General features: G+C 41.8%; 3 protein-coding genes across 5 annotated transcripts; all 3 read left to right on the top strand.

The window, feature by feature from the left end:
- Nucleotides 1-1,135: 1,135 nt before the first annotated feature.
- Nucleotides 1,136-5,519, top strand: LOC136511743 (nicotinamide adenine dinucleotide transporter 1, chloroplastic-like). 2 transcript variants are annotated; one of them, XM_066505782.1, is made up of 9 exons: nt 1,136-1,662; nt 1,764-1,859; nt 3,353-3,459; nt 3,643-3,691; nt 3,771-3,880; nt 4,384-4,478; nt 4,569-4,657; nt 4,755-4,849; nt 4,975-5,519. In XM_066505782.1, the coding sequence occupies exons 1-9, from the start codon at nt 1,530-1,532 to the stop codon at nt 5,221-5,223; spliced, it is 1,023 nt and encodes a 340-aa protein (XP_066361879.1). In that variant the 5' UTR covers nt 1,136-1,529; the 3' UTR covers nt 5,224-5,519. The 2 variants fall into 2 exon arrangements, with proteins under 2 accessions (XP_066361879.1, XP_066361878.1); XM_066505781.1 differs by having other exon boundaries at nt 1,139-1,662; nt 3,762-3,880.
- Nucleotides 5,520-9,912: 4,393 nt separating this feature from the next.
- LOC136510677 (uncharacterized) lies at nt 9,913-10,522 on the top strand. Its single transcript, XM_066505050.1, has 3 exons — nt 9,913-9,985; nt 10,078-10,413; nt 10,497-10,522. The coding sequence occupies exons 1-3, from the start codon at nt 9,913-9,915 to the stop codon at nt 10,520-10,522; spliced, it is 435 nt and encodes a 144-aa protein (XP_066361147.1).
- On the top strand, nt 10,282-19,025 carry LOC136513236 (uncharacterized). Of its 2 annotated transcripts, XM_066507232.1 has the most exons (7): nt 10,282-10,413; nt 14,901-14,988; nt 15,101-16,010; nt 16,099-16,678; nt 16,762-17,764; nt 18,023-18,112; nt 18,741-19,025. In XM_066507232.1, exons 2-7 carry the CDS (start codon nt 14,975-14,977, stop codon nt 18,796-18,798), a joined length of 2,655 nt encoding a protein of 884 aa, XP_066363329.1. In that variant the 5' UTR covers nt 10,282-10,413; nt 14,901-14,974; the 3' UTR covers nt 18,799-19,025. The 2 variants fall into 2 exon arrangements, with proteins under 2 accessions (XP_066363329.1, XP_066363330.1); XM_066507233.1 differs by lacking the exons at nt 18,023-18,112; nt 18,741-19,025 and adding an exon at nt 17,846-18,015.
- The last annotated feature ends 3,835 nt before the right edge of the window (nt 19,026-22,860 follow it).

A 22,860-nucleotide genomic window follows, 5' to 3' on the forward strand; every position in this document is an offset into this window, starting at 1 on the left:
TTAAGACTAATTAGTCCATGATTAGCCATAAGTGCTATAATAACTAACATACGCTAATGACAGATTAATTAGTCTTAATAAATTTATCTCGTAGTTTCCAGATGAGCTATGTAATTAGTTTTTTTATTAGTATCCAAAACCCCTTCCAACATCCCAAAACATTGATGTGACGTCAAAAAATTTTCATTTCACGAACTAAACGCAGCCTTAATTCCGTAGCTCCGTCCTGAACGGCCCATGGTTCACCACGTCACCGGTAAGCGGCGACCAGACATCGCCATGGACCACGTGGCCTACTACTCCCGCTGCTGGGCCACCTCATCTCATGGGCTGGGTGGGACCGCATGGCAGAGTGACACGGCTGCGAGTAAGGATGGCAACGGGTCGGGTTCGGATCGGGTGGAGTCTCCGTGCACCCAAAACCGAAACCCGAAATCAAAACCCAAATCCGCCCCGAAAACCGATTCGGTGGAAATCCATCACCAAAACCAAACCCGCGGATACCCGAAACCCGAACGGATACCCGAAACCCGAATGGATACCCGAAACCCGCGGATATATATACACATATTCACATGTATAAACAAGAGGCAACAAATAATAAATATTTTCATGAGTCAACTTTAAATAAATTTAATAATATAAGTAAATAAATTATTATTAGTATATTATAAAACATGAGTTTTAATTCCAAATAATTTATTTCGGATATCCATTGGATATCCACGGGTGGAAAACCAAACCCGAAATCGAACCCGATTGGTTTTGGGGCCCGAACCCGAAAACCGTGGGTGAAAAACCATCTTCAAACCCGAACCCACAGAATCCGAAACCCGCGCATATCCACCCCAAACCCGATCCGTTGCCGTCCTTAGCTGCGAGCTACTACTCCAGCTTCTTGGCTCCGTTTACACAACACAGCTGCACACGGCGCACGAAACCAGTAGATAGACATCTCAATGACAGTGGGTCACCGGTCCCTGATCTCCAGGGCACCGGCGTTCCTGCAGCGCGTGCACGCCGGCGAAGGTAGCGCGGGCTCTGCGGTTGCCACCACACAGGCCACTGACAATGGGCTCACCAAAATTGCTGACCCGCAACCCAGTGTGACGTTACCTCCCTGCACGGGCCCACGTACACGGTTCCCTCGCCTCCGAGGCTTCGAGTCCGAGCGAGCGCACGAGAAGAAGCTCAGGCGAAGCGTGGCAGAAGGATGCCGTGACGACGGAAACGAAGAAGCCGAGAGAGCCTTCTTACATAGACCCGGCCTCGTCCCAATGCCCACCGCTTCCGCCTCATCAGATCCCAAACCCTAACCCTAGTCGACCGTCCGCGGGCCCGCCGCCGGTGACGCGCCCGATCGGGCGCCGACGGCCGCTGACGCCCTGTGTGCCGCGTCCGTGATTCTCTCGTCGCGCAAGGAAGCGTTGGAAAGGGGGCGCTCCCTGCCCAAAATCCCCTGGCCGGTGGCCGCAGCGGCGACGCGCGGCCGAGGCGCGGATCGGGGAGGGGAGGGCGGCTGGAGCGAGATGCCGGGGGACGTCGCGACCTCGCCGGCGCCGGCGCCGCCGTCCGTGTCCTCGTCGTCGCAGAACCACCACCATCACGGCCCCACCACCGCCCGCGGCCTCCTCTGCCACGCCGTCGCCGGCGCCTCCGCTGGTAAGTGTGGTAGCTTTTGCGCTGGAACTACCCTATATGCATTTCGGCCTGTGGTTTCAATGTTTCGGGGGCTTTGGAGGTGATTTGGGGTTTGGGCGCAGGTGTGGTGGCGGCGACCTTCGTGTGCCCGCTCGATGTCATCAAGACCAGGTTCCAGGTACACGGCTGGCCCAAGCTTGCCACAGGCACGATTGGAGGTGAGGACTTGCTCCAACGATTCCTTGCGAATTTTGATTCAGTTTGTTGCTCTTGAGTTAGAGACACATGCAAACCTGTCTGGAGTAGCGAGCTTTCCCTGGTGTTGTTGAATTGTGCTGAGGAGAGGTGCATAGGCTTGGAAGAATGGAATATTTGCATGGGAAGAGGGGCACATTGTAGTCAACCTGTGTGAATGTTGTGCTTGGTTTGGTCATGTGATGTTATGTGGACAACTTGAGATTCAGAGAGGATAGAGAAAATCTGCTTTAGTATGGGGAGACTGCTTAAGTTTACGCTTGTGGTGTCTCTTGGTGATCTGGACCATCCAAGATTCAGGGAATTGTAAGAGAATCTTTTGGTAACTGAGGATCCACATTTAGGTTTTGTAACAGTTCGAATCATTTTTTTTGGACGGATGTCTTATCCTTAAGGCTTACTATTGGTTGGTTGTGTAGTTGTCTAACGGTCATTTCTTAGCTCCCTGCATGACTTGAAGTATCAGTGCTTCCATGGGAATGCGACAAGGGGAGGCATCACGCTTGTTGTGCTGTAGTTGTGAATTTACAATGCCATGCATGTCCGAGAGTGGAAAAAGCATGCAAACTCTCACTAACAGGGGTTGCACTTGTTCGTTTATGCTTATGCACGTGGAAAGTCAGAGATCAGACAAATATTTGAAGTTTCAAAGAATGCACACAAGACTAAGTGTCTGTGGGCACGATATGTCTATTGTCATTTTCCATTATGAATGTCTTGTTTGCCTTATATGGAGTTCGTTCTTTGGTTATACATGTACAATAAAATAGACTATACCTAATATTTCCTAGTCTGGTATTTTTGAGATTTATATTGAGTTTTGCTTGTATTATGTTATGTACAACCAATACCCAACAGGCATATCATGAATGCAAAAAGTTTAAAACTTCCAGAATGTTCTCATGCTGGCAGATTATCGCATACATATTCGCTTTGTTGTTGCTTGTTAGTTGTTACTACCAAATTTGATGAAGTTTCAGACAATGCGCACAAAACTGTAAGTTTGTCTCTGGGAACGATATGTCTATTGTCATTTTCCGTTATGAATTTCTTGATTGCCATATATGGAGTTAGTTCTTTGGTTATACATGTAAAATATAGTATTAACTGATATTCCAAGCCTGGTGTTTTTGAGATTACATAGAATTCTGCTGATATTATATTATGTGTTACTAATACCCAATGAGCATATTGTGAGTGCAAAAAAGTTTAAACTGCTAGAATGTAACCATGGGTGCTATGAGTACAATTGTTCTCACGCTGGCAGATTATCGCATACATATGTGCTTTGTGTTGCTTGTTACTACCGAACTTGTGATGCTTAGCTCATTATTTACGCTACATCTGTGTTCTGCACTAGAATTGTTTTATAGCTGTATCAGGAAATCTTTCGAGGTATTACATTAATTGTCTTGGAACATTGAGATTTATTATGTGTTGTGTCAATCAATACTAGGTAGTGTAATTATTGGGAGCTTACAGCAGATTGCTCAACGGGAAGGTTTTCGGGGAATGTATCGTGGCCTCTCCCCAACTGTTCTTGCGCTCTTGCCTAACTGGGCGGTGAGTATTCCCTATATTGTCTGCTTTACTTACCATAGATGCATGCAAAGGTTTCTGCACAAAAGAGTACAAATAACAATTAGACCTTTGTAAAGATTTTTCTGCACTCCATCTGTGCCAACTAGAAAATCAGTCAGATGCCTATGTTCTTCTATTAGCTTATTGTTCTCTTGTGGTATGCAGGTCTACTTTACTGTCTATGAGCAACTTAAAAGCTTACTTTCTTCCAATGGTTAGTTCTTTACCCTACATATTACTTATTAGTTCTTTCCAGCATAAATTCTAAGTGGTATCACACATAGATTTTGTAGATGGAAGTCATCAACTTTCTTTAGGGGCAAATGTTGTTGCTGCATCATGTGCTGGAGCTGCAACAACTATTGTAACAAATCCACTTTGGGTTGTGAAGACAAGATTTCAGGTATGCTAGCTCTGAGAGCATAATCTAATGTAGAAAGTTTTCTGTGTAAGTGTTAATTAATAGGTAATTATTCGAAACTCTCTTGGGATTCTATTCCCTATATGATGTTTACTGTAGGTTGTACACTTGACGAATAAGTCCAATCTGAAATGGAACCCCCTTGACCCAAGATATGGCTTATGGCCTGCTAGGTTCATGAAAACATACATACGCTTTTGCAAACCTCCATATATTTTGCTAAACCTCCATATATTTTGCTAAACGGAAACAATGGAAGTGTCTTGGGTATTTAAGATCTGAGGATTAATATTGAAACAGACTCCTATCCAATGCCTATATAGTTTTAAATGTAGAGTGGCATATGTGGATGTTCCATCAGGAGCCAATATTTTTTTTAAAAAAAATCTGTCTTTCTTGCCCTACTTTGTTACGACGCGTAGTATATGTACAAGTTGATGACATACAGAAACCCTGTTAACACAGCAATATGTTCCTTTTTATAGACCCAAGGAATAAGAGCTGGGTCAATCCCGTATAAAGGTACACTTGCTGCCTTGACAAGAATAGCACATGAAGAAGGCATCCGAGGACTATACAGGTAGCATCACATGGAATGCTTTTTTTTAAAAGCTTTATTTCTTGATGATTATATGTTCTGATATGCTTGCTGCTATTTTCTTTTCAAAAGTGGTCTGGTCCCTGCCTTGGCTGGTATCAGCCATGTTGCTATTCAGTTCCCTGCATACGAGAAGATAAAAGCTTATCTGGCTGAGCGAGGTATTACTGTTGGTTTTCTTATTTTTCAAGGTAAATGCTTTATGATGACCAGCTTGAGTGACTTGGTTTGAACCAATGACTGCCTGTGCCTTGACAGATAATACTACTGTAGAAGCATTGAGTTTTGGTGATGTCGCTGTTGCTTCGTCTCTGGCTAAAGTAGCTGCATCAACATTGACATATCCTCATGAGGTACTTAGTCCTTTTACATTTGTGTTCCTCTAGTAATATCTGTCCAAGGAAGAACAATATCCTATGTACATTGTTTGGCTGCTATTATATCATCTCGGACTTCATTGCTCTGATAATTATTACAGGTTGTTCGATCAAGGCTGCAAGACCAGCGAGCACACTCTGATGCTAGATACAAAGGTGTAATAGACTGCATCAGAAAGGTTTATCATAAAGAGGGCGTGGCTGGCTTCTACCGTGGATGTGCCACAAATCTGTTGCGGACGACCCCTGCTGCAGTGATAACTTTCACAAGCTTCGAGATGATCCACAGGATCCTTCTTGATCTATTCCCTGCTGAACCTGAACCACACATCCAACCTCTAAAGCATTGACCATACAACACCTGTACCCTATCCATGCTGCCATTGGAGAATAGGACCCCAGTAACCATCCAGCAATGTTGTTTACTGTGCCAGATGGCTCTTGTAAAAGAGAGATGTTTTTTTTTTTTTTCCGGATATGCAACAGGTAGCTGCCATTCAAAAGTGAAACAATAGTGTAGGCAGAGCATTAGCATCTGTGTATGTAATAGATTTGTTAGCATGCATTTGGGGGGAGGTATATGTGGCGATGTTGGGTACGTTTCCTTGATGATGATGATGAAAAGAAAAGAATGTTCCGACATGAAGGAATGATTGCAATATTTTTTTTTTCACAGGCCTACAATGTCTCGTGGCAATTTTGCCGGAGTTTGTGATAGATTGGCTTGACTTCTGGCTGGTGATAATACTGATTTTCTGGGCCGTAGCAGGCAGTCCAATTCTTAGGCTTCTTATTGGTTGGAAGATAATTTTTAACCTATTTTTAATAATATTTTAAAAATAACTCGCTTTCGAAAATATTATTAAATCTAACCTTTTGATCGTGCGGCGTGTTTAGGACTGCTTATAATCGGATTTGGGATGAAAATAATTGAGAATCCTACCCAAATGGCCTCGATTATTTTTTGATTATTTGGGAATCAAGCGATCAAAACAATCGGAAGTTTCGACGTTTTCTTTACTAGGGCCTCCCACTTGCATTTTGTCCACTGAGAGGATTTTTTCGTTTGTTGCCCTTGGCTTCGCTCCCCTGACTTGCCCCTTCAGTCCTCCGCACCCACCCGTCCGCTACCCTGCGCTGTGGAGGCGCCCAGTTCGCTCGGTCAGACGCGTCGTCGAGGGAGGCGTAGGAGCTCATGGCGTCGACTCGCTCACGGTCGCTCCCTGCCTCCGCTCGGTCGGAGGATGGAGGCGCTCCCTTGCATCTGCACAGCGGTGAGAAGATCAGCACTCCCGTCCGCTTCCTCGACTCGCCCAGTTCGCTTGGTCGGAGGTGGGCTCGAGGGAGGCGTAGCTCCCCATCCGCTCCCCGCCTCCGTTCGGTCCGAGGATGGAGGCGCCTCCCTAGCATCTGCACAGCAGCGGCGATAAGATAGGCAATGAAGAGGAAATGGCGAGTGATTTGAAGAAGGGCATAAATATCATTTTACACTCACGATTGCTATAATAATCAAAATTGCCAAACATATTTGATTCTTCGCGCTGATGATTTTTTAGACCGCATCTTGTAAGAAAATCATGATCAGATTAACCCAAACACATCCGTGCTCTCGTAGAATACTCTCTTCGTTTTAAATTATAAGATATATTTTTTTTCTTGAATATGCAAAATATTTAGGTATTATTATAGTTAAGGTAGGAGAGTTTGACCATATAAACGACGTTTTTTTGATGAGATAATTATAGCTAGAGGCTGGACCGTCCTAGCATACGAGGTATACAATCAAGATATAAGTTACCTTGCTGGACCGTTTTGGCTTTTTTAAATTCATAACTTTTGTTGCGAATTTAAATACAAGTTATGTCTAGATATATATAGTAAGAATTATATATTTAGAAATGTCAAAATGTCATATAATTAAGAACGAAGGGAGTAAAGATTAAAGAATACCCTGCAGGAGGCATGTTAAGTTTATATGTACAAATTGCAATTTGTCGGCGACACATTAAATGGAAAAATTATACTAGCTGGAATTGAATATATATTCATTGGATACAGTTAAATCGTTATTGCAGGTAGAAGGTGAGGGCTAGGATGTGTTAATGAATTCTGATAGGTTAATTCAGTAGACTCTGATGCATATTATTGCTGATACAATTAACATAACCACCCTTTAGCATTGATTTGCACTGAACAAGTTTTTTTTTTCTAAACCTGTTTACTTGAGCAATTAGCGACCATAGGAACCTTAATGTTCCATTGACAATTTGATTACTGTAGTCCTTCTCTAATTTGCATCCCAAAGTTTCAGTTTATTTACACTTGGTGGCTGTTAAATATCACGTATGTATTTTCACATCTTAGATTTAGTCAAAATAAGTTAAGTTCATCTCCTAGTTTTTTTCTTTAATCTTGACCCCACTTTTCGATGCTTCAAATCCTTTGCCAGCATGAACTGTGTTTAGTGGTTAAGTTATATTTACCTAGCTTCAGACTTCAGGAATTATGCATCATATCTACTTCAATTATGCTTACAGGGAGAATGTCTGCTTGCTTCGTAGCAAGCAAGGTAATGTATCACAGTATCACAATATATTGAGAGACCAGGACAACCCAGTTCAATTAGCCTTTTTCACCTCCATGCCAGACTAGCAAGGATCAACCAACTCACTTAGACTTATTCAAGAAGTAGTAAGAAAATTGTGAATGTACTTCATCAGAAAGAGTTGCCATCTTTAAAAAAAATAAAGAGTTGTCCTTCTATATGTACTTCACCTCGCTATATAATAAGAACTGATTGTTAAGTTTCAAGTAATAGATTACAAGTCAAGACACTACTTTCAAACATCTAGAGCCTGCTTGGTTGGCTTCCAAGTTTTGCCTAACCAAAATCATGACAAGCTAAAAGTTTTAGTCATCATTCATTGCCGAAGAATTGGCACTCCAATGATTATAGCTAAAGTTTTGACAAGTTTCTAAAAACTTCTTAAATTGCATAAGAGAAAAAATTGATTTCTACCATGTTATGGCACTCAACCAATTGTACACCTATATTTTTTGCCCTAACTTTGGTAAAGCTAAGTTTTGGCTTACCATGATTTTGGTTGAGCAAGAATTGGAAGCCCTAGTGTAAAAAACAAAACTAAGCAACTTCTTGTTATCTTCAAAATCAAGTAGCTATCCAAACGTGAATTCGAGATATCGGTTTTGTATTCACATTCAATAATATTCATATTCGTATGTAAACTCAGTGGCCGAGCCACCACTGCCCAGCCACGCTGGGTGGTAGGCCGGGCTCATCGCCAAAGTTCAAAAGAAAATTTTATTTATATCAAAGAGCTCTATAATTTACTAGCTAAAAATTTTGCATAATGAAAGATCGTCTAGGCTCCTAAAAGCTTTTGACTCCCCTATTGTCTAAATTTCAAATTAAAACATATGTATTAAAAAGGTCGAAAGCAAAGGCGCGTGGACAACATCCACTTTCCACCAAACTTTTGTGTTTTGTGGAAAACATGCAAGAGTGGACCAGTTTACCGGTCAATCTGAATTAGGGATTCTCCTTGTTTGAAGGAGAAGAAAAGGGTAAAACCGTTGGCCATATTTTCACATCGGGAGGCTAGTCGGAACGGAAGTGAGCGAGATAGTAACATGAAAGCAAAATGCATTGGTGCCAAGTTGCCAGCTAATTTCCTGCCCTGACCAAAAACCTGCCCCGTTCTTTACGGCCTTCTCTACGCCACTCGTTGCGCGGCTTGCGCCTAGTCTTGAATGCTTGTTTGTCTGCCATTGTTGACGTCAACTGCGCCCTGTACATCTAATCATGGAACACGCCGTTGATCAACTTAATTAGGCGCCATCTCATTTGGGAGAGAGCTTCCTATTCTCAATGAATTGAACGTTCAACTGTACTTTGATATATCTATTGACCGTGTCAGCTCATTATGATGCTATAAAGCTAAATGACACTTCTCCTAATCTACTTCCGCCCTGTTCGTTTGAGCTTGTTTTGCTAATAAGCCATAGCTGAAAGTATTGTTGGCTGATTTGGTGTGAGAGAAAAATACTGTTCGTTGACTGAAAAAGTACGGCTTATAAGTCAAACAAGTCCAAACGAACAGGACGTTCCTCCCTTCAAAACTTCAAATCGTTTTGGTTTTACTAGGTTCTTTATTGTATATTTATATATACACTATGTCTAGATATATATTATAATTTAGAATAGAGGAGTAGCTTTCATCAAGGACACTATTTGAATCTGCTCATAGACATGGTATCTTGGTTCCCTCTATGTTTAATAACTACTCCCTCTATTCCAAAGTCTAAGTCACTCTTAGATATTCCCTCTGTCCCAAAATAATTTATCCCTAGAATCCGTGTCAGTCAAATTTTTTTAAGTTTAACTAACTCTATAGAAAAAAGTAACAACATATATGCCATAAAATGATCGTATTATAAAAAATATATTCTATGATGCATCTAATGATACTAGTTTGATATCATAAATGTTAGTGTTTTTTTCCTAAAAATTCATTCAAAGTTTAAAAAAATTGATTTAAAATAACTCTAGAAATCTATTTATTTAGGGACAAAGGGGTACATACTAATAACTTTTACTATATATTAGATATATACATTATGTTTAGATATTTGGTAAAAGCTATGTATTAATAAAAGTCAGTACGATTGATAATTTAGAACGGACAAAGTATATATGACCTTAACTGATTCTAAACATCAGAAAGTGAAAAAAAGGCCAGATTAAATATATCATTGCACTGTCAGTTTCAACCGGAAATATCGTTATTACATCTATAGAAAAAGGAAAAATCAAAGAATGAAGAAAAGAAACGACACACGACAACCAGTTTGACTCAAACCGGTCATGTTAGGCAGTCTTAAACACGGCACAGTTTAAAAACCCCTTCTAGTCTGCTTATAATACTTGTCTAAGCGTCTAAGCTTTCCATCGTTAACTCCAGCACAAGACATCGGTCTTAAGCTTAAGTCCAGCGGCATCAGCAATTCAGCATCTATCCATGGCTTCCGTCCTCCACGGACAGCTTCCAGCTTTCGTCTTCTCCCTGTCCCTTCTTCTCTCCTCTGCACTTGGTACGGTAACCATGGTGGTATAACGTATTGTAGCATATACAAAGCACGGCCTGTGTGTTCTGACGATGGCTGTTTGCACGATTTCCTGACAGGGGCGAGGGTGGTGTGCGAGCAGCTGACGGCGGAGCTGTGCGCGTTCGCCGTGTCGTCCACGTCGCGGCGGTGCGTGCTGGAGAACACGCACTGCGCGGGGCGGCCGACGGAGTACCAGTGCCGGACGTCAGAGGTGGTGGTCGAGGACGGCCGGCTGTCGGGGCTGGTGGAGACCGACGGCTGCGTGCGCGCGTGCGGCGTCGACCGCGCTACCGTCGGCATCTCCTCCGATTCCCTCCTCGACCCGCGCGTCGCCGGCACGGTTTGCTCACCGGCCTGCCTCCGAGGATGCCCCAATATCGTCGACCTCTACTCCAACCTCGCCGCCGGAGAGGGTAACCACACTCAATCATCGTCACAGCACAAATCACTTAATTTTGTTTCTTGTATGTGTTTGCTTTTGGATGAAACTTAATAGGTAGAGTAGAGCCGTGTATCCTGTGAAACTAATTTTTTGCAAACCAAAAAACTTTATGTAAATCTGGCTGACTGGCTATGAAATTTAAAGTAAAAAAGGCTTTTCAATTTTATAAATTTCATAGTATTTTTCCTTTTCATTTCTCATCAAACAAGTCAGTTTTATTCATGAAATTTTATAAAGATATTTGTAAAGGTAAAAATATCCTAACGTCCAAAAATAAAAGCTTCAATTTTTATTTTGTAATGTAATAATAAATATGGTAATTTTTTAATATAATGTTTTTTTTATTTTTCTTGAAAACATGAGTATAAAGGGCTAAACACATGCGCACACTTAACCATATACAAGCCCATCTGAGAAATTGAATAGAATGATTGAGAGTGACAAAATCACTTCAGGAAAATTGCTATCGACTGCCACACTCTCTTATAACTCAACAAGTGGTGTCATATTTGATAGTAGAACGGGGGCGTTTGGATCCTCAGGGCTCAAATTTAGTCCCTGTCACATCGGATGTTTACTAATTAGCAGTATTAAATTTAGACTAATTATAAAATTAATTACATAAATGAAGACTAATTCACGAGACGAATGTATTAAGACTAATTAGTCATGTTTTACCCAACATATGCTAATAATGAACTAATTAGGTTTAATAGATTTATCTCACGAATTAGTAAAGTCTTATGCAATTAGTTTTATAATTAGCTCAGGTTTAGTCTCCTAATTGACATCCAAACATCCGATTTGGGGCTAAACTTTAGCTGAAGGATAAAAAAAGCATGAGCAAGTCTAGGACTTATTACTTACGTGAACATGTTACTCCACTGGAGGTGATCTAAGCAATAGTGTGCTCGTATAATTTTCATTGGACTGATCTTACAACATACACCGAGTATACTCATTCAGTAGGATTTTATGCTGCTCATCGCGGGTTCAGTTTGGGAGAAAGTGTCCTGACCAATTTTATTTTATTTTATCCGTATTATTACTTGGACTCTGTTATCTTATTAGTATTGTCACGGTTGTAGAGCTGCATCTTCAAAGTCAATATAACAGTAATAAAAAAATATAAAAAAGCATTATTTTAAATGTAGTTTCAACCCCTGCATGATCGAGGCATGTACATATAGCCATCCATTACGACACATGTAACACAAAAACTAACAAAACATTACAATCCGGGCCGCTAGCTCCTCGTCACATACAACTGAAATCGATGTCGGTTTGTTTGATTCGAGCAAGGCAAAGGAAGTCTGGGATGAGGATTTTGATGTATTCATTTGTTGTTGGAAACAAAGGAAGAAATTAAAATTATTGGCCCTCTAGCCGATCTTGGGGACCTTGGCGACGTTGCCGGCCTTGGCGACGCTTGTCGTTGAAATCAGTGGTCACGTAGGAGCCGTCGGGCAGAACGACCACCTGCACGTCCGGGCGGTCGGCCAGAATCTTCTGCTTCGCCGCCTCGGACGGCAGGCCCTCCACCTCCGGCCACGACTTCTTGCTGTCATCGCTCATGGCCGCCGCCGATTCGACTAGCTAGCGCGGCGGTCCAACATCCAACAGAGAGAGAGGGATGGTTTGTCTTTTTCAGGTGGCCGGAGCTTGGTATTTATAGGTCAGGTAGATGATCGATGGGGCCTTGCACGAACCGATTTATTTGGTTTCATTTGCGTCATTTATTTGGGTTCATTTCAAGCTGGCATTTGCGCATTTGGTGTCGCTCTCTCGCTAGCTTTCTCCGGGTAATGACCATGGCCTTCTTCTTCTTCTTCTTATATTTTTTTGATCAAGACCATGACCTTCTTCTGCTAGTAGCTCCTTGCATTGTGGGTGTCGAATGCGCCGGCCTTGGACCACGACCAACTCTGTGTCCACGGCATGCATGCGTGTCAAGTTGTAGCAGTTTGCATCGGCGCGGAACATATAAACAAAAGGCAGGCTGCAGTGAGGAGTCAGGAGATTAATTAAGCGTGTTCCAATCGCGTGGATTTTTTTTTTCTCAAGTTTGTCATGTACAGCATCAATCACGTTAATATGCAACACCTTAAGGTGTCACGTTAATTAATATGTTAGTATTACTTGCAAGATATTTTGCCTAATCATAGATCTAATTGGAAGATATTTTGTCTAATAGATCTAGTAGAAAATAATCAAATCGTTGAGTTCACAGTTATTTCGGAGTGCGATACTAAAATCTTTGAAAGTATTGTTTGTCTAGAAGCTTTCATGTAGGGTCGTTCTGATGCTCTGTTCACACGTGAGCACACAGGATAGTCACGTTCTACAAAAAATACTCCATGTCTTCTTAAAATATAAGGAATCCAAATTCATCATAAGTGAAACTATGCTAAGTTTTTATCAACTTCATAGAGAAAAGAATAATATTCATAACATTCTACTCGCATCATTCATACACTATGAAATATATTTACATATTTTAAAACTTTGATGATGTCTTCTTTAAAATATTGGCAAAACTTTAATATATAACTAACTTAGAACAAACTAGTAACCCCTTTGCCTTTCAGTTAGTGCAGAACGAGGGAGTATGCTAAATGCTAAAACTCAGATGAATGAACATTTAAATACATATAAAAATAGAGCTGTGATGTGCATAAAACCACGTTTATGATGTGCGTTAACCCGTCTGTTGTGTGCTTTTCTTACATAGTGGCATCTTCAGAGTCAAAAGATGACTATGTATAACAGTAAATAACAATATAAAAAGCATTATTTTAGATGTAGTTTTATATTATTTCAACCTCATCAGGTTCAGTATAAAAGATGTAGTTTATAAAAGATGTAGTTTTTCACATATAAAAAGCAATATTTCAGAATTCAAATGGAGGATGCTACTCATCAGGTTCAGTTTGGTAAAAAGTGTACTGAAAAAAAGAAACATGTTGGTTTTTTTCCTTATTACTTGGACTCTGTTATCTTATACTAGTACTAGTATTGTAAAGGTTGTAGATCGAGCTGCATCTTCAAAGTAAAAAAAAAAGACTGTATATAACAGTAAATAATATAAGGGAGAATTGTGTTCTTGCCCTTGTTCAGTACTCCAATTGTGATTTTGCCCCTATTTTTTTAACTTTGTGTTTTTGCCCTTGTTATTTTGAACTGAAGTGTCCGTCTGCCCCTGCTTTGGACGTCCGTCAGATGGCCATCGAATAGATGAATTAAAAAAATTCCAAACCTAAAAAGGAAAGTCCAAATGCCAAGACTGCCCCTTATCCTTTCTGGCTGTTTCTCGACTCCATCGGACCGCATCGGAGAGGGAGGGAGCGGGCGGCGCGGTTCCAGGCGACGGAGCGTGCGGCGTGGGTGCGGCGGCACGAAGCAGCGTCGGCATCAGGGCGGGCAGAGCAGGTGCGGCATCGGGGCGACGTGGGCGCGGAGCGGGCCGGGGCGCAGGGGCGGGCGGAGCGGCATCAGGGCGGGCGGAGCGGGTGGATCCGGTTCCTGGACGCAGCTCCCGACGACGCCTGGCCACGGATCTCCGCGGCGCCCATCTCCGGCTCCCGACGGGTGAGCGACCGCGCCCGCCTTGAATTGAATCCTTCCTTATTCGTGCTCCCCTTGCTTCCGACGGAATCTCGATTCGTATCCTCACAAGTACTAACTTTTGCCCTGTTATCCCACCTGAGCTCTGGTGCCAAACTGACCACCAGGGTACATAAGATTGATGTTATTGCTGCCAACAAAATTCTGAGCCATTCCAATAAATAAACCCTAGATAATCTGTAATGCAAGGAAAGGTAAACAACAGACGCACCTTAGCTTCCTTAACAAAATTCCTCTTGAATGAGCAAAACAGAATCTTCCTCTGACCTGGTTTAAGGCCATCAACCATTGAAGGTATTGATCGCTGCAGGTCCGCCATGGAGAAGAGTATCAGCTCTTTGTTGATGAAATCACTATACTTGACTTTTTTCTCTTGTTGGTCAATATACGTTCCAGGCTAAAAATCAGTTTGCAGATTTAGTGTTGATCCAGCATAAACAAACCTTGTAGTATTTTATAGTCCATGAACTTGCACTTGCTCCTAAATTCGTTCTCCATTCTTCATACTCTGGCATTGTGTAAAATGATTTCGTAGTTTTACCTCTGGTTGCCTGGACAAGTGAGTCCAACGGCGGATTGGCAGTTCTGTGATCCTCAGTGTAGTGTTGTCAACAACTTCAATTATTCTGGTGATGGTATACGTGGAACCAGCTACCTTTGTATGTTCCAATTGTTGTTGTCAGCTTAAACTTCTTCACTAGTCCTTCCTTAGCTATATTCATATTTCCCTCACTTAATTGGAGCTCAATGTAAATGTCTTCATTATCACCTTGCGTTGTGAAATCCTGTAAAATAGTCTTAGATATTGACTATGTTCATTTTGGTGCGAGATAGGCGTGTGGCTCATTTCTGCTACGTGGATGGCGCCGACGACAGCTTAACGCACGAGATCTGTCAAATCGACCAACATGGAAGAGCAAAGGTGGTTTCAACAAACCCTAACCATTATCTACTGTTGGGTTTTTTTTGCCAGAGTGCATTGTTGATGGTTTGAGTTGGATAAACTAACCGCATACTACTTCTGTGGTTTGTAGGCCAAATCACAGGGGTATACGAGTTGTAGTTAGAATTCGATCTTTTTTCAGCTTGCCAGACAATGGTCCAAAGTCATGGCAGCAGGGTAAAACTTTGCCAACTAAAGTTGTTGATGACATACATAGCTTTGGGTTGCTGCAGTTGGTTGATTTCGTAGCTGAGCATTGCATGTGGGGGTCTAAGCAATACATAACCTTATGGCGTGATTTGGAAAATGATTCATTTGAGATGAAAACTGATGAACATCTTTTAGAGTGGTTTGTACTCAATGTAGACAAGGGGGTAGCTTGCATCAATGCCCAGATAAATGATTTTGAAGGGCCACTGCAGTTTTCACCAACCAAACGTAGGTGTCATCCTAATGTGAGGAGTAGAATACACCTAATTGAGGGGAGCACAAATGAGGGAGCCACCACAAATGAGGGAGCAACAAATGATGATGATGATGATGATGAGGGGGTAGGCGATGATGATGAGGGGGTAGGAGATGAGGAGGAGGTTGGAGATGATGATAAGGGGGTAGGAGATGAGGAGGAGGTTGGAGCTGATGATAAGGGCATATTCTCTGACAGCAGCTATGACACTGATTTAGGAGCATCTTCCGACTCTGATGATGATTGCTCTGATCCAGAGTTTGATCCTGATGGTGAAATACTTGATGATGTAGATGAGTATGATGCTCCCATGTTTTCGTATGATCCTGATGATCCATGCATTGATGTAGATGTGGTGTTTCCAGATGTTGATCAGTGCAAGTCTGCAGTTACACATCATGCTATCTTGCATGACCATGCTTTTAAGGTTGTCAAAAAAGATCAAGAAAGATTCAGAGCCATATGCAAGAGAGCTGATGAGGGTTGTAAGTGGTCTTTTTTCGCGTCTACAAGCAAGAAGTACGTTGGATGCAAGGTAATTTGGTCCTCTTTCCATAATGTAGTGTATTGACTTGAGATGTAATTTGCTAACAAAATGTTGGATTGTCATTATTATGTTGTAGGTGAAGACAAGTGGACCAAAGCACACTTGTGGTTCTTTCAACAAGTGTGGTCAGTCCATGGCCTCAAATAGATGGGTTTGTGATAGAGTTGTGGACTTACTGCGGGATGACCCTGAAATGGGTGCAAAGGGATTGCAAGATGAGTTAAAGAAGAAGTACTCAGTGGATGTTCCATATGATAGAGTCTATAGAGGAAAGATGAGAGCACTTGATATCATATATGGGAAGTGGGAAGATTCTTATGACTTGATACCTACTTATCAAGCTGAGCTTCTGAGGTCAGTGCCTGGCAGTGTGGTTGAAATGGAGACTGAGGAGCACAATGGCCATGTATGTTTCATGAGATTCTTTGTTGCTCTAAAGCCATGCATTGATGGGTTTTTACAAGGATGCAGACCATACATTGCCATGGATGCAACTCACTTGACAGGCAGGTCAAGAGGTCAGTTAGCAGCAGCTGTTGCAGTAGATGGTCACAATCGGTTATTCCCAGTGGCATATGGGGTGATTGAGACCGAGTCTAAGGAAAGTTGGACTTGGTTCGTCCAAAACTTGAAAAAAGCAATTGGTACTCCTCCAGGTGTGTACCTATGACTGCTATTTGTCTGTTTTCCTTCAAGTTTAAATTGTTGTTACCTAACATATGTCAATTATGTCACACAGGTTTGGTCATCAGTACAGATGCAGGCAAGGGAATTGAAGTTGCTGTTGAAGATGTCTATCCAGGAATTGAGCATAGAGAGTGTATGAGGCATTTGTGGAAGAACATGAAGAAAAGTTACAGTGGCACTCTTTATGGGAAGAATATGTGGGCAGCTGCCAAGAGCTTCACAACTGCCAAGTTCAACTTCTTCATGAGGAATATAGAAGAGAAGGATCCTAAGGCACTTGAATGGTTGGATGAGAACCATCCATACATATGGAGTAGAAGCAAATTCTTAGAAGATTGCAAGGTAGATTACATCAACAATAATCTTTCTGAGAGTTTCAATAGTTGGGTGTCAAAAACAAAGGAACATCATATTGTGGAAATGCATGACAAGATAAGACAAATGGTCATTGAGAAATTTGTCTTGAGATCAAAGAATGCTAGAAAGATGTCTGGAAAAATAATCCCAGATATCATCAAAGATCTGAATGCTAAATCGAAGGCCATTAAGGACCATGATGTCTTAATTTGTGGGCCTGGAAAAGCGGAAGTGACAGTCAACAGATTTAGGCATGCAGTTAACTTGGAATTAAAGACATGTACCTGTAGGGCTTGGCAAGTGACTGGAAAGCCTTGCAGCCATGCTCTAGCTTTCATTGCAAAGCTTAGTAGAGAGGTTCAAATGGATGACTTTGTCCATGAATACTTCTCTATTGAAAGGTTGAGAAAGGCATATGCAGGTACTTTCAGTCCAATGACATCCAAAGATCTTTGGCCACGTGTTGACTTAGGCTACAAAATCCATAAGCCTAAATTGAGAAGGAAACCTGGGAGACCTAAAAAGTCTAGGTTCAAGGCATATGATGAGGTCAGCAGTAGCAAGAAAAGAAGATTGTGTTCTGAGTGCCATGAACCAGGGCATTTAGCCAAGACTTGCCAAGGAGGTCTCACTGCTAGTCAAAAGAGAAGGCTCAATTCTTCACAACATGGATCACAAGAGGACAACGATGACCCAATGTAAGTCATGGTTCTATTGGTGCTCACTTCTACTCGTGGCATAATCTGATAATATTGAAATCATGTTTCCTCTCTTTTTAGTGCAAGTGCTACTGGGAGGGGAAGGGGAAGAGGAAGAGGAAGGGGAAGGGGAAGGGGAAGAGGAAGAGAATCAGGAGAGGGCAGCAGTGAGCCAATGTAAGTCATGGTTCTATTGGTGCTCACTTCTACTCGTGGCATAATCTGATAATATTGAAATCATGTTTCCTCTCTTTTTAGTGCAAGTGCTACTGGGAGGGGAAGGGGAAGAGGAAGAGGAAGGGGAAGGGGAAGAGGAAGAGAATCAGGAGAGGGCAGCAATGAGCCAATGTAAGTCATGGTGCAGTTGCTACTATTGTGTAAGTAGAAGATTGTAGAAAGTATCTAAATTAACATGACATCAAGTGATTTGGACTCCTCTTTGATTCTATAAACTCTGCTGGTGCAATATCCTGTAGATCTGTACTCCAAATAGCGTATAGTTGAGATAGCAGTGTAGGCACTAGTGTTTAGTAGGTCCTGCTAGCATTGAAGAGCAGTCCTTTGTAAGCTTTGGCAATTTGAAATGTGCCCTTCGCTCTATAAAGTCTGGTGGTCGCTGGTATACAACTGAAGCAGCATGGATCAAGATGCGGGCAGTCAGACCCCAGATTAAGTACTTCTGGATTCCTTTCTCATAAGTGAAGTAATGAACTGTGAATGCCTGGCCCATCTTCTCTCGCTCCTCGGATGTCATGTTCTCATCCTGTGCCATTCATAGCCAATTGGCCATGGGATAAATGGATCTAAGGTTCAAATGAAAATGACACAGACCTTTTGGTATTTGCAATTGTTAGTTCTGCCTGTCAACCTATCATAGTTTGCTATTCTCTACAGTAATATAGTTACACACTATCATGATCCATGCACTTATTTGTTGATGTAATCATTACTAACCAACCTGTTCAATGCTTTTCAGAGGGAGGGGAAGAGGAGGGCGAACAGGAGGAAGGCTAGCTAGTTTGTTAGGTCTCTAGGTGGTCCTTGAATGAGATGGATGTAGCTTTTGTGCACATGTTTACATGGTGCAGACTTGTTTCTTTTGTGGATATGTTGACATGGTGCAGTTGCTTTTGTGGACATGTGACATGGTGTGGACCTGTAGCTTTTGTGGACATGTTTTTTTTTCACAACTTTTGTGGACATGTTGACATGTTGTATGGTAGACTTTGAAATGTTGTGGTTCTCCATGATTTTTCTTATGTGTTTTATATGTGCTTTATATTGTTGTCATGATGCTAGCAAAATATAGCAAAGGTGCTGCCAAAATTTTGAATATTTATCAATATTAAATCTGAGTTCAAATAATTGCAATATGGCATACAATAAAAAAGTCTCATTCCAAATCAGGGTAAAATCACAATTAGGCATAACAAACAGGGGTAAAATCGCATGGGCATTTATGTCCTTTGTACAAAGTTTAACACCGTTAGGGGTGGATGACGGAGCAGGGGCAAACTGGTGCTTCGTGAATGAAACAGTAGGGGTAAATTCACAAAGTCAAAAAAATAGGGGTAAAATCACAATTTCGATACAAAACAAGGGTACAAACGCAAGAGCCCCATAATATAAATGGCATTATTTTAGTACATACATCTTCAAAGTAGTTTTATATTTCAACCTCTGCATGATCGAGGCATGTACATATATAGCCATCCTTTGCGACAGAAATAACTTAAAAACTAAGAAACCATTACAATCCGCTCGTCACATACAACTGAAATCACCGTCGATCGGTTTGTTTGATTCGAGCAAGGCAGTCAGTGACGAGGACTTTTATTTATGTATTTATTATTGGAATCAAAGTAGTAAGAAATTAAAAGTATAGGCCCTAGCCGATCTTGGGGACCCTTTCACGTTGCCACATATGAAGATTAACATGTAACCAAATGCTTGAGCAATTGGGCACTACTTAAAAAATTGCAAATCATATGACTGAAACTAGGGCTTATTAGCATCTCAAAAATCAACAATAAAAAAGTAACAACTAGTCTGGATTGAGTACAAGTTACCATTCAAATAGATAGATCTCGTATAACCTCTACCATCTAGCCTTGTTGATTAGCCATCAAGAGTTTAAAAACTAGAAAAAAAGAAAGAAAGAATGAAACAATCGGGAAGGCTAGAGGGATATCCTGCATGGTGAGATTATTCAAAAGGTCAAATAAGAGTTTTGAGAGGCTTGTGCTGGTGGTAAGAAGTGAGAAGCGAGTAACAAAAGCAGGAAATACAGATGTTGTGATGTAGACATAGGCTTTCTAGACTTCAGCAAGGGGAGCCATTGCCCACTTTGACCGAGTTGTAGCTCCGGGCGACTTCCTACTCATTCTATCTATGTAAATAAACAAGAGCGAGAGTGAGAGAGAGACCGCGCGCGTGGTTTTGCCTTTTCAGGTGGCCTGAGCTTGGTATTTATAGGTCAGGTGGGGCCGTGAGGGTAGATGATCGATGGGGCCTTGCCTCACCAATCGATCGGCCAGGCAACTTAACCAATTTCACACCGGATGCCACTTAAATAAACATGTAAGCCGTTGCGTCATACATATTTGATTTCAAGCTGACATTTGGTGCAAGCAAAGAAGCCCTTGGTTCTTTCGCTTTCTCCGGGTTACGTTGTGCTCCTTGTGGGTATCGGATGCGCCGGCCGGCCTTGGAACCAACTCTAGCTGTGTCCACGGCATGCGCGTTAAGTTTAGCGAAGATTGACCGGCGCGGGGGACTTTGCGCAAAGTTCCGCACCGATGCAAACGACGGATTTCAGAACGTGTGTGATGTGTCCACAGCGATGACCGTCTTTGTAAGATTGGCACATATACGGATATTGAAAGGATTCCACAATTGTTTGGAAGTTACTGTTTGTCTAGGAGCTTTCATGTATTTTTGTTCATAGGAGCAGGGTCGTTCTCATGCTCTGTTCCGACGAGAGCTGACAGGATAGTCATCACGCTCTACAAAATACTCCATGTGCCCGGAAACATAATAAGGAATCTAAATTTACCATAAGTCAAACTATGGCCAAACTAGTATACTTTGACTTAGAACAGACTAGAATCCCTTAGATTTCAGGCATTTCAGAACGGAGTATGCTAAATGCTAAAACTCAGATGAATGGACATTGAAATATTCCCCTGTCCATATATAAATAGTGAGGCTAGGCATGTGCAAACAGTAGTATATGTTTTTGAGTAAAATATACAAGCTGTTACTTTTCTATAGTACTATATACTATAAACGTTGCAATATCCAAATTAAACTAGCTATAAAGCTAAAAGGGTTAGCTCTTTATAGATGTGTTGTAAAAGCTACACTATACCACAGCTCAGATTTAGTGTCGCCCGGTGGGTCGTTATAAGCCGTTTCAGCGACCTTCGGTCGGTCATTATAAATCTATAGCGACCCTTGTATGTGTGGTTGATACTGGCGTCATTTCAATAGCCAACTAGAAGTGTGTCAGTGTCCAAATTAGCTATCTAGTTGGCTATTCAAATTAGAAGCTAGTATTATTTAATAAGTTCTGCTGCATAGTAATTGGGAACATGTCTGAACTAAGTATACATGTTTGCAATCGCAGGAGTAGCTTTTTCAGAGTTGTGCGAGGTACACCGTGCGAACCCTCGCCGTGCCCTGGCACAGCTCCAGAGCTCCGGTGAGGCACATGGTGCTCCTGCTTCTGCGCCTTCACCGACGGCGCCTCCTTCAGCTTAACCAGATATTTAGATACATGATGATGTTATCAATTTATAGATAAATTTGTATACCATCAATCATTGTTTAGAGAGTTGTATTATTGTTACGTGACTTATATTTTAATAATTTCAACATTATTTTTACTTCTTAGGTCATGCTTGTATCTGCACAGTTTACTCATTTTTTGTCATCTAACAGATATACCACATACAGTTCTTTCAGAGCCGTGCATAAATGATTTGCAAACGCGGACTGACTCGCCTTTGTCGCAAAGGTCTATGAAAATAAAAGATTTACAGAGATGGCCAGTTACCGTGACCTAAAAGATAGAATTTCAAAGAGATCATTCTTAGAGCACCCGCAGGAAACGATCTAGATAGCTAGAGAGAGTGAATAGCATACAAAATTTCTCTATAAAGACACAACACTAGAGCAACGGTTGATTAGTACAATAGGAAATCAAGCCCCTACACAAGTCTAGGAGCTTGGTTACTGGTCTAAGTTCCAACACCAAACAAGCTACACTAACAAGAGCTACACTAGAGACCTACTAAAAGAGAGCAACTAAACTAGTTACTATTACTACAATTACAACTAAGCCAAGCCGACTGGGATACGTGTTATGGCCGCTGGCCCTACACGACTGTTTGGTCTACCGGTGGAAAGTCAGCGTGAGTTATTTCCCAACTACGTACCCACAATACAGTTGCATCATCATTACTTGCACTTCTCCATCTTCAAGGTTGCCCTATTTCACCAGGGTCTGGATGCACCTCTTAGACTCAATCCATACACTCTTGAATCCACACACTCGTGAGCCAATCATCTTTCTTCATCGCCTTGAGGTGCAAGATGAAGATAAAGCATCTCATAGGGATGCTAGTGTTTGGAGAAGGCCTTCAAGATTGAGTGCTTTAGATTCCATAATCTTGCTGCCCTTGAGCATAGAGATGTAGATCTGCATCCCTCGATCCTCAGAGGTAACAAGATTATGGAATATAAAAAATTGAACCTCATTGAGATGCAGTTGCTCCTTCCCCAACCTTGGCGAGGTGCTGCCGCTGAACAGAAGGTAGACCTTGATGATTGCAGATCTTCTTGCAAATCTTGTTAACACAAGATCTGCAATCATTTGGTTCTCTCCTGTTCAGGGGCTCCATACTCGATTGGGGGTGCTTCAAGTTTGTGAGGTGCTCATTCTTTAAGATTGGGTGCTTTATATTCCATCTTGTAGCTCTCATAGTCAAGAAGCAGATTGCATCCCTTGACCGTGAGGGTTGCAAGATGGAAGGTAGAGCACCTCACTGAGGGTGAAGTTTTGCGATGTGCTGCGTCGTTCTTTAGATTCCATA

This window comes from Miscanthus floridulus, chromosome 16 (genome assembly GCF_019320115.1).
Source record: "Miscanthus floridulus cultivar M001 chromosome 16, ASM1932011v1, whole genome shotgun sequence".
Classification (NCBI taxonomy): Eukaryota; Viridiplantae; Streptophyta; class Magnoliopsida; order Poales; family Poaceae; genus Miscanthus; species Miscanthus floridulus.